The sequence below is a fragment of the Xyrauchen texanus genome, chromosome 2 (assembly GCF_025860055.1).
Source record: "Xyrauchen texanus isolate HMW12.3.18 chromosome 2, RBS_HiC_50CHRs, whole genome shotgun sequence".
In the NCBI taxonomy this organism is placed as follows: domain Eukaryota; kingdom Metazoa; phylum Chordata; class Actinopteri; order Cypriniformes; family Catostomidae; genus Xyrauchen; species Xyrauchen texanus.
The window spans coordinates 57,780,116-57,790,496 of NC_068277.1; the positions used below are offsets into that span (position 1 = coordinate 57,780,116).

The window sequence follows — 10,381 nt, forward strand, 5'->3', positions numbered from 1 at the left end:
AAAAAATCACATGTACATAAGTATTCACAGCCTTTGCTCAATACTATGTTGAAGCACCTTTGGCACCAATTACAGCCTCAAGTATTTTTGTGTATGATGCTACAAGCTTGGCACACCTATATTTGGCCAGTTTCTCCCATTCTTCTTTGCAGGACTTCTCAAGCTCCATCAGGTTGGATGGGGATGCACAGCCATTTTCAGATCTCTCCAGAGATGTTCATTTGGATTCAAGTCTGGGCTCAGGCTGGGCCATTCAAGGACATTCACAGAGTTGTCCCGTAGCCACTCCTTTGTTATCTTGGCTGCGTGCTTAGGGTCTTTGTCCTGTTGGAAGTTGAACCTTCGCACCAGTCTGAGGTCCAGAGCACTCTAGAGCAGGTTTTCATCAAGGATGTCTCTGTACATTGCTGCATTCATCTTTCCCTCGATCCTGAATAGTCTCCCAGTTCCTGCCGCTGAAAAACATCCCCACAGCATGATGCTGCCACCACCATGCTTCATTGTAGGGATGGTATTGGTCAGGTGATGAGCGGTGCCTGGTTTCCTCCAGACATGACGCTTGCCATTCAGGCAAAAGTGTTCAATCTTTGTGTCACCAGACCAGATAATTTTGTTTCTCATGGTCTAAGAGTCCTTCAGGTGCCTTTTGACACACTCCAGGTGGGCTTTCATGTGCCTTTTACTGAGGAGTGGCTTCTGTCTGGCCACTCTGCCATACAGGCCTGATTGGTGGAGTGCTGTAGAGATGGTTGTTCTTCTGGAAGGTTCTCCTCTCTCCACAGAGAAATGCTGGAGCTCTGTCAAAGTGACCATCGGGTTCTTGCTCACCTCCCTGACTAAGGCCCTTCTCCCCCGATCGCTCAGTTTGGCTGGACGGCCAGCTCTAGGAAGAGTTCTGGTCCATTTACAGATGATGGAGGCCACTGTGCTCATTGGGACCTTCAATGCTGCAGAAATCCTGTCTCGGAGGTCTACAGACAATTCCTTGAACTTCATGGCTTGGTTTGTGCTCTGACATGCACTGTTAACTGTGGGACCTTATATAGACAGGTGTGTGCCTTTCCAAATCATGTCAAATCAACTGAATTTACCACAGGTGAACTCCAATCAAGTTGTAGAAACATCTCAAGGATGATCATTGGAAACAGGATAGACCTGAGCTAAATTTTGAGTGTCATGGCAAAGTCTGTGAATACTTATGTACATGTTATATTTTTATTTTTAATAAATTTGCAAAGATTTCAAACAAACTATTTTCATGTTGTCATTATGGGGTATTGTTTGTAGAATTTTGTGGAAAATAATGAATCTAATCCGTTTTGGAATAAGGCTGTAACATAACAAAATGTGGAAAATGTGAAGCGCTGTGAATACTTTCCGGATGCACTTTACGTGAGCGCTGTTTAACTGGGTAAGTGATGGCACCAGGATGCGCTGTGGGAAGATGACAAGTCGTTGGAGGGAGTGTGATAATCTGGGCAATGTTCTGCTGAGAAACCCTTGGTCCGGCCTTTCATGCGGACGTCAATTTGACACGTGCCAACTACCTAAACATAGTTGCAGAACAGGTACACCTCTTCATGGCAATGGTATTCCCTAATGGCAGTGGCCTCTTTCAGCAGGACAATGCACCCTGCCCTACTGCACACATTGTTTGTGAATAGTTTGAGGAACATGATGAAGAGTTCAAGGTGTTGCCCTGGCCTGCAGATGCTCAATCTCAATTCGATTGAGCATCTGTGGGATGTGCTGGACCAACAAGTCCGATCTATGGCGACTCCACCTCGCAACTTACAGGACTTGAAGGATCTGCTGCTAATGTCTTGGTGCCAGATACCACAGGTCACTCCAACAATTTCAACATAAATTCAATGGTGCCTCTGTACATAGGAGATGAATCATGCAGTCATATGGCACAGGATACCTTCATGGGTCTTGTAGAGCAGTGGTTTTCAAACTGGTCCTGGAGGCCCCCCAGCACTGCACAATTTGCATGTCACCCTTTTCTGACACACCCAAATTAAGTCTTGGAGGCTCCACTAATGAACTGTTGAGGTGTGTTTGATTGAGGAGATCTCCAAAACATGTAGTGTTGAGGGGCCTCCAGGACAGGTTTGAGAACCACTGTTGTAGAGTCCATGCCTCTGCGTGTCGGCACTGTTTTGGTGGCACACATAGAACCAACATCATATTTGGCGTGTGGTCATAATGTTTTGGCTCTTCACTGTATACATACTTTTCAGTAAATTGAAGAGATCAAGAGATTGTATTGATCTATGAATACTGTATAATAACATGTCATTTCTTTTCACATGATGAAAAGAGTTTTATGAGCTAACAAACAGACCCCATGGTACACTCACATTTGCCTATAGTAAGAAATGTCTTGATGGCAAAATGCAAAAATCACTGTACCATTAAAGGCAACCTGCATTTGAATGGACCTTTTTACCTTGTTTATATTTCACTGTACTTTTGACAAATTCATCAAAACTTTTTAGCTTTTCTGTGTAGTATTTATTCTTTCTTATATATATATATATATATATATATATATATATATATATATATATATATATTATTTATATTATTTATTTATTTTTTTCTTGGGATAATCTGCATATCTATTGTAAAGTTAGAGGTCAATCCAGTATGATTGTAAGTATGAAGTTTACCACATATAAAATGATAGGACCAAATGTAAACATCCTTATTGTTAAGTCTAGGTCTAACTTGCCTCATAAGAATGTCATGATGCTGTAATCTAGTGTATGAATTACACAAATTCTTTGTTACTTTTTCAAGTTGGGGTTGACCCTGATGACCTCAACAAGACATTTCTTAAGGTGTAATAAGGTTGTGAAGTAATTTAGGAATAGTTCGCAACAGGCTGAAGATGGTTTGAACATATGTATTTGACATGTCAATGAATGAAACAAAAAAGTAGATAAAAACACTTACTAGCCTTTTCTGTGTAAAGTTATTGGCAATTTTACAACTTTGTTGCCATGACGATGTCAACAAACCCTAAAATGACAGTGAAAACTACTTTACAGCTCAAATGATACATGAGTTTTAACAGAATTAATGTAAGTGCTTTTATAAAATTAGAAGCTTCACCTTTCTGCCCTTTAAACCCTCTAAAAATTGACCCCATTCACTTACGTGGGTAAGTGCCTCACTGCACCCTTGATTCACCCACCATTTTTAAAGGAAAGGAGGGACATGTCTAAATAAATTTTTGTGGTAATCAGCATTATGCCACAAATGCTTGTTAACTTGTAAACCAAAAATATAAATTTTATAAATGGTATATATATGAAATGGTATATCATACCATTTAAGTCCATGCCAGACTTTTCACATATTTTATAATACACTAAAAAAATGGTTTACTGGAAAAAAAAAACCTTGTTCATATTACTCATGTACATGACTTAACTTAGTTTAACTGAGTTGTTTCAATGAAGAAAGTTTACTTTTATCCATATTTTTTGGGACAACTTAAATATTTTTTTTGTTTGGTTAAATGAAACTGGGCAGGGGATTTTTAGTTCCCAGCATGCTTTGCATGGGATTCGGTAGAGAATGTAAATGTTAAAATTAAGTTTTATTTGATGTGTTTTTGTGCCAGATAAATACTAAGGGGGATACTTGTTAGTGTTTAATGTTTTTTTTTTTTTTTTTTTTAGATTTAGAAGAGTTTCTGTTATGTTGGAGTTTTAAAGGTTACTATTATGGTGAAGAGTGGAGCTTGAGTTTAGAATGAGGACAGGAATGTGGTTTGGTGCATGATATGTATTGCTGTCTTTGAGCAATTGCTATGCTAACCATGGCATATTTCACAAGCTGCAGTCTATAATGCTTCCCAGCAGCATGTTGTTAGCATGCAAACATTCACGGTCACTAGCTAGTTTCTAAGGATATTAAGGATTCAATTGAGTTTTCAAAATATTATTCTTTAAATCTTCATTTGTATTCAGCGGAAGAAAGAAAGTCATAATTTATATTTTTGGGTGAGCTATCACTTTAAAGGGACACTTAACCTACTAAGTTGTATTACGGCATCTACTAGTATAAAAGGACTTTCAGCATGTTCAACATTGTTATTTCAGTTGACTCAGTAGAATGCTTTAAGACCAGTGTGGGTGGTGAAGAAGTATCTGGTGTCTTTACTTCTTATTTTGTTTGAACTTCATATATTGAGAGACATTCTTTATATTGGCCTCTCTGCAAAAGTCTGTTCAACCCTTCGGTTCATAATCATCATAGTTCCATAAATGTAATTCTTTATTCCATTGGAAAAATTTGCTTCAATTAAACAGAAGTAAACACATATGATGCTCCTCACGTAATTTCCGCTACATACACAACGACATGTCACAAGATATATGACATGAGGAAACGTCTGTCTCTAAGTGTCACTTCTTGTTTCCTTCAGTTAAGTATAATAGAATGACATTTCACTTCGTCTACTGTTTTTTTGTATAAGGAATCTTGCAAACCTCAACATTGCAACAACTTAGACGTCAAGGATTTTGTTAATTTATGTCGACAAGCCAACGAACAATGACTCTATGGAGTACAGTGCTACTCTATATTGTGTATATTAATCAAGGTGAGTTAATTGGCTCATTTGTTTTTCACTTTAATATTTTTAAATTGAGTAGAGTTTGAAACATTTTGCATTTTACCCTACATGGGTATCCAGGTTCATAATTTGCTGAAATGAAATGGAATGGATTACTAACTACTTTAAATGTATAGTTGTCGTTATCACTTGGAAATCTCCAAAGGTTTTATAGCTTATCTTATACCTTTGGGAAATATCTTGACATTGTTTGCCATTGTTTAATTATTGTCACACAAAATATTTTAATGAAATCTCTCCAAAGAGAAGGAAGTCAACATGTCTGTGTTCTAGTTTCATGGAAATGGGGAGTTTCCCTTTTCTGCAAAGTGACAAAACTTTATATCACATGTTGGTAGTGTGCATGGTGAGTAACTAATCAAATTACCTCTTTAACATTTTATATTTGCAGTGTGCGGAGAGGAATATATAATGGGTTACGTTGGCCAATCTGTTGTCTTGAAATCCGGAGTAGACCAATCATGGAATATCACTAGAGTTCAATGGTCCATTTATATAAACACAACATTTATTGCAAGTCTTAATAATGGCAAAATCAATACAGACAGGTTTTGGAGACACAATGGTCGACTTGAGCTCAACCGCACAACAGGGGATTTAACAATCAAAGATGTGAGGATGGATGACAACATGATATACACTGTTGCCCTGCTAAACTCAAATGATGATCGGGTAAATGCTAGAGTTAATCTAACAGTCCAAGGTAAGGATTTTATGAACGCTCCTAAACTCAACATGAAATCAAAGTGGAACCTATTTACTTTCTTAATATACATTGGTCCATTGTGCACAATACCTCAGTGCACGTAATTCCAAATAAAATTGTCTTCATACTCTTTCATAAAAATGTCATAATAACTTGCACTGCTTCTAAAATGGCTTCCCAATTTGGCTGACGTCACACAGGCCATACAGCCTATTTGATAATCCAATGTACAACAGGTTTCAGGAGAGGAGTAGTCCTCCAAAATTGACTGCAAACACACATTCAGGTCTGGCTCCATTCTTTCTTTGCATTTTTTGGAAAAAAAGTTCTCCCCAATTTGGAATGCCAAATTCCCAATGCGCTCTAAGTCCTCATGATGGCGTTCTGACTCGTCTCAATCTGGGTGGTGGAGGATGCCTCCGCGTCTGAGACCGTCAATCCATGCATCTTAACACGTGGCTTGTTGAGTGCGTTACCGTGGAGACATAGCACGTGTGGAGGCTTCACACTATTCTCCGCGGCATCCACGCACAACTCCCAACTGAGAGCAAACCACATTATGGCAACAATGAGGAGGTTACCCCATGTGACTCTACACTCCCTAGCAACCGGGCCAATTTGGTTGCTTAGGAGGCCTGGCTAGAGTCACTCAGTGAGCCCTGGATTGAACTCACGACTACAGTCAGCGTCTTTACTGGCTGATTTTTTTTTTATTCAAAAATACATTGCATTACAGAAGTAAAGGGGGTTTCAAATGCAACTTGCTGTTGACTTATTTATGTGTCCTTAAAGGAATAGTTCACCCAAAAAAGAAAATGCACTCATTATTTCCTCAATATCATGCCATCCCCTATGTGTATGACTTCTGAACACAACCAAAGATTTTTAGAAGAATATTTCAGCTCTGTAGGTCCATACAATGCAAGTGAATGGTGATTAACACTTTTAAGTTCCAAAAAGCACAGATAATCATAGTAAAAGCAATCCATATGGCTTCAGTGGTTAAATGTATGCGACATGGTTACTTTAGGTGAAAACCAGGTGAATATTTAAGTCTTTTTCACTATAATTGTTTACTTCCGGTCGCTCTCCAATGCCTGTCCACAACAGGACTCAGTTCCCTCCGCCTCTCATGTGACGTAAGCATGCTGGCATGTTCACGTGAGAACTGACGTGATACAACTGGAAGTGCAGCTTGATTTGTTTACAAGAGAATGCTTTTCATTTGAACATGTCATTATGATTACGTCACACGAGAGGTGGCGGGAACAGAGTCCCATTGTGGACAGGCATCAGAGAGCGACCGGATGCAAATAATTATAGTGAAAATACTTAAATACTGATTTGTTTCTCACACAAACTGACTGTATTGCTTTAGAGGACAATCCATGGAATCGTATGGATTGCTTTTACTATGATTGTCTTTGATTTATGAAGCATTAAAGTGCTAACCACCATCCTCTTGCGTTGTAAGGACCTGCAAAGCTGAAATATTCTGCTAAAAACTTCATTTGTGTTCTGCTGAAGAAAGTCATACACATCTGAGATGGCATGTGAGTGAGTAAATGGTGAGAGAATTTTCATTTTTGTGTGAAGTATCCCTTTAAGGCTGTCGTTCATCGTTAAATTATCTAATAAACTCACATAACTGAATAGAGAGTCATTTTTTCTTAGGTAGCCAAATTGAGTAATTAACAATATATGCCCCATTTGCAGAACGACTCATGAAGCCGGATATCCAGAATGCATTGAAAATCAGCAAAGATGGGCAGTGTCACATTGTACTTAAGTGCATTCCTTCTGGTAAAAATGTCATTTTGTCATGGACACCTGTGGGCATGTTCAACGGATCCTATATTTCAGGAAGCCCAAAATCTATAGACTCTATTCTTTGGATGTCATTTAGCGTGAACAGAAGCGTAACCTTCAACTGTACAGCCTCCAGTGGTCAACAGAATGAATCAAGTCAAATAACGGTGGAATGTACAGGTGTGTCTCATCAACATTCAATTAACTGTGAGGATCAGACATGTTTAGCTTCTTAAAGATGCAGTAAGGTAATTATCGATATTTGGACTTCAGGTGTTACATCCCTTTCAAATTTCACATTCAAGTTAGCCAGGGCTTCAGTGCATCTAACTGGCCATGCAAAACGGGCAATTTTGTGAGGTCACTTATTTAAATTTGTACAAGATCAGTCTCTCTTCCATCTTCTTTTGATTTTCATGCTGGCATGGCCCATTTCACAGATTTCGCGTTGCACGTGTAATGGTAGCCAGCTGGTACGTGATTAACCTCACTCTTCTGGCCTTAAGAGATGCACTAGCGACCAAGGCTATAGAGGCCATTGCTTTATAGCCTCCTTGCTAGCACGTGGGGATCACCGGTTTGAATCCCTCTCGAGACACATCGAGTAGGAGCGTCTGGAAACACCTTTACCAGCATTCTTACCGGCTTATCCAATGTGCGTAAAGCACGGTTTGATGTCAAAAGCAGAGAAGAACGTGATTTAAAATCTCATGTAAAAACAGATTTCTTGATTTGTATGATTATTTAAATATGCTTATTTTTGGGAGTAATCAGTACATTGGTGTGCATGTAAACAGGTTTATTGCCAGGTCATTAGCATAATTGGTGTAAGATGTTAGAGTCAGTTTACATACACACCAATATTTTTATAACTCCAAAAAAATAAACTTATTTCAAAAAACTTGACAAAGCAAGAAAACCACGTTTACATGAGAATTAAAAGAATCAAGTTATTATTTGCTTTTGATGTCAAATGGTGAAGAAGCATGCCCACAACACATGTGTACATTGAATGATGTGTTTAAATGCAACGCAAAATCGGAATAATGGGCAAAAATCTAAGATCGATGTTGATTTTATTCTTAAGCCATTTATGACCTTTCAACTATAAAGGAAAGCAGTGTACATTGACCACACACGTTTATATGTTGCCTTATAATTGGTGTAAGAATGTGCATGTAAATGCACTTTTATTAAAGGAATCGGATTTACAACCTAAAACAGGCTTGATATACGATAGCAGACTTTTAGCACTTTTAACAGGGCTGTACCTTTTTGTGTGCCACAGTAGCTTTAAAGGTGTATATATACATTATACAGTATATGTACATGTGTGTAAAGTGTTGTATTCTTTTTCTAGAGGAGAACCAGAAGCCTAAAGTCTGCAGTGTGTGCAGTTCATGTGCTTTCATGGTCTTTATTGCTATTGTGTTAATAGCTGTGTTTTGTGGTTTACTATATGCCTTGAAAGGTAAGACAAATCAACTTTATTTTGCATACTGGGCTTTATACATATTACAGTTACTTGCTACTTACATGATTGATATTGTCTTTATGAACTATAATTTGTCTTTTCTAGACAAGATTAAAGCTGCCTGGGAAGATGGCCACCACTACGTCTTCCAGAGTATATATACATGTTAACAACATACCCGCATGTAATGAACACCGTTGATAATGGTACAACTGATGGCTTTTAAATGTACATTTCAATAAATGAATCATGGCTGCTCTTTTTTTTTTAAATACATTGTCTATGCACCTTTGTTCATCTGTTTGACGACACAAAAAAAAAATGTCCATGTAAATTTTTTTAGTCAATATTGTTATGGTGAATGGCTATTGTAGTAAGCAATCACTTGAGTGTGATTTATTCTGTACATTTTACATTCCCACGTAGACAAGAACCCACGCAATGAATATGTAAATTCACAAGTATTCTTAGTGGTGCTTCTGTCTGGTTAAGGTCATTGTGAATGCTGCTTTTGTACAGTAAAGGAGAAGTGTTCAACTTTAGCTAGAACTGAAAACATCCCATTTTCTCAGCAGATTTGTTTATGAGTTAATACATTCAAAGATGTGCTTCAAGAAAAGATATCCTATCAGATTTTCCAACCTCCTGCATATTTACATTTATGCATTTGGCAGACGCTTTTATCCAAAGCGACTTACAGTGCAATTATTACAGGGACAATCCCCCCGGAGCAACCTGGAGTTAAGTGCCTTACTCAAGGACACAATGGTGGTGGCCATGGGGTTCGAACCAGCGACATGGTTGATTAATCTTGCTGATTAACAGACCTGTGCTTTAGCCACTACGCCGCCACCACTCCATACGCATATGCGTTTGAACAAAATGTGCAACACATACAATTTGTGGGGCCTCCCATGAACCATGAGACGTGGGGCCCTTACACAAGTAGTGACATCATGCATGAAGGTTTGGAGCTGATACATGTAAGCAAAGAAACATAAAGAGCAACTCATACAGTTCAAAAGTAACCCGTACAACTCATACATAACAATGGGATATAGTATCCTCCTGAGACCCTGTTTCATCATGCATGGACATTACATTTTGGCTTCACTATAGCCTATGCATAATTTAATTTAAACTGACTGATCTCAGCTCAGGAGAATCTAGGCTGTCATTAAAGTGTTAAACTTTTGACACACCAAGTCATGTGACAAAACATCATGGCGCCGATCTCAGCTGAGTTTGTCTTTGGGAGAAATGGCAACATAAATACATCTTTTTTACATTAAAATCTGTTTGAGTCATAAGGGTAGAGTATCTTGTTTCATCTGATATGTCATTTTTAAAATTTAATAGAACTGTCGCAAAATGGCATGCTTCTAAACCCAATGACCAAGTATGTGGACTATAGGCTCATTTCCTTAAAAATATCCTATATTATCACATTGAGAATCAATGGATTCATCTAAAAACTGGAACATTTAGCAGGTCTCAGAAGGGTATAACAGAGTAAAGCGGAAATGTAATTGAATTATAAAAATCTGTGTGCGTGCGTGCGATAGCCTCAAATGACCTGCCATCCCTAAAAGACAGCCGAAGATTAGAAACGGACAAAACAATTGCTCCAGTAGACCTATGTGTGAGAGCGTGTAGTAGTTTTGAAATGTATTTGCGGAGAGGGCATTGAGCACTTTAAAAGTAAGGATTGAATGTGGAAAGTGACTGGCAACCAGTGGAC

The 10,381-nt window shown here is 38.3% G+C and overlaps 1 protein-coding gene across 2 annotated transcripts; it reads left to right on the forward strand.

Moving 5' to 3' along the window:
* The first annotated feature begins 4,405 nt into the window (after nucleotides 1-4,405).
* Nucleotides 4,406-9,702, forward strand: si:cabz01074946.1 (uncharacterized). 2 transcript variants are annotated; one of them, XM_052150703.1, is made up of 5 exons: nucleotides 4,406-4,618; nucleotides 5,043-5,354; nucleotides 7,074-7,346; nucleotides 8,527-8,637; nucleotides 8,746-9,702. In XM_052150703.1, the coding sequence occupies exons 1-5, from the start codon at nucleotides 4,549-4,551 to the stop codon at nucleotides 8,808-8,810; spliced, it is 831 nt and encodes a 276-aa protein (XP_052006663.1). In that variant the 5' UTR covers nucleotides 4,406-4,548; the 3' UTR covers nucleotides 8,811-9,702. The 2 variants fall into 2 exon arrangements, with proteins under 2 accessions (XP_052006663.1, XP_052006654.1); XM_052150694.1 differs by having other exon boundaries at nucleotides 8,527-9,011.
* The last annotated feature ends 679 nt before the right edge of the window (nucleotides 9,703-10,381 follow it).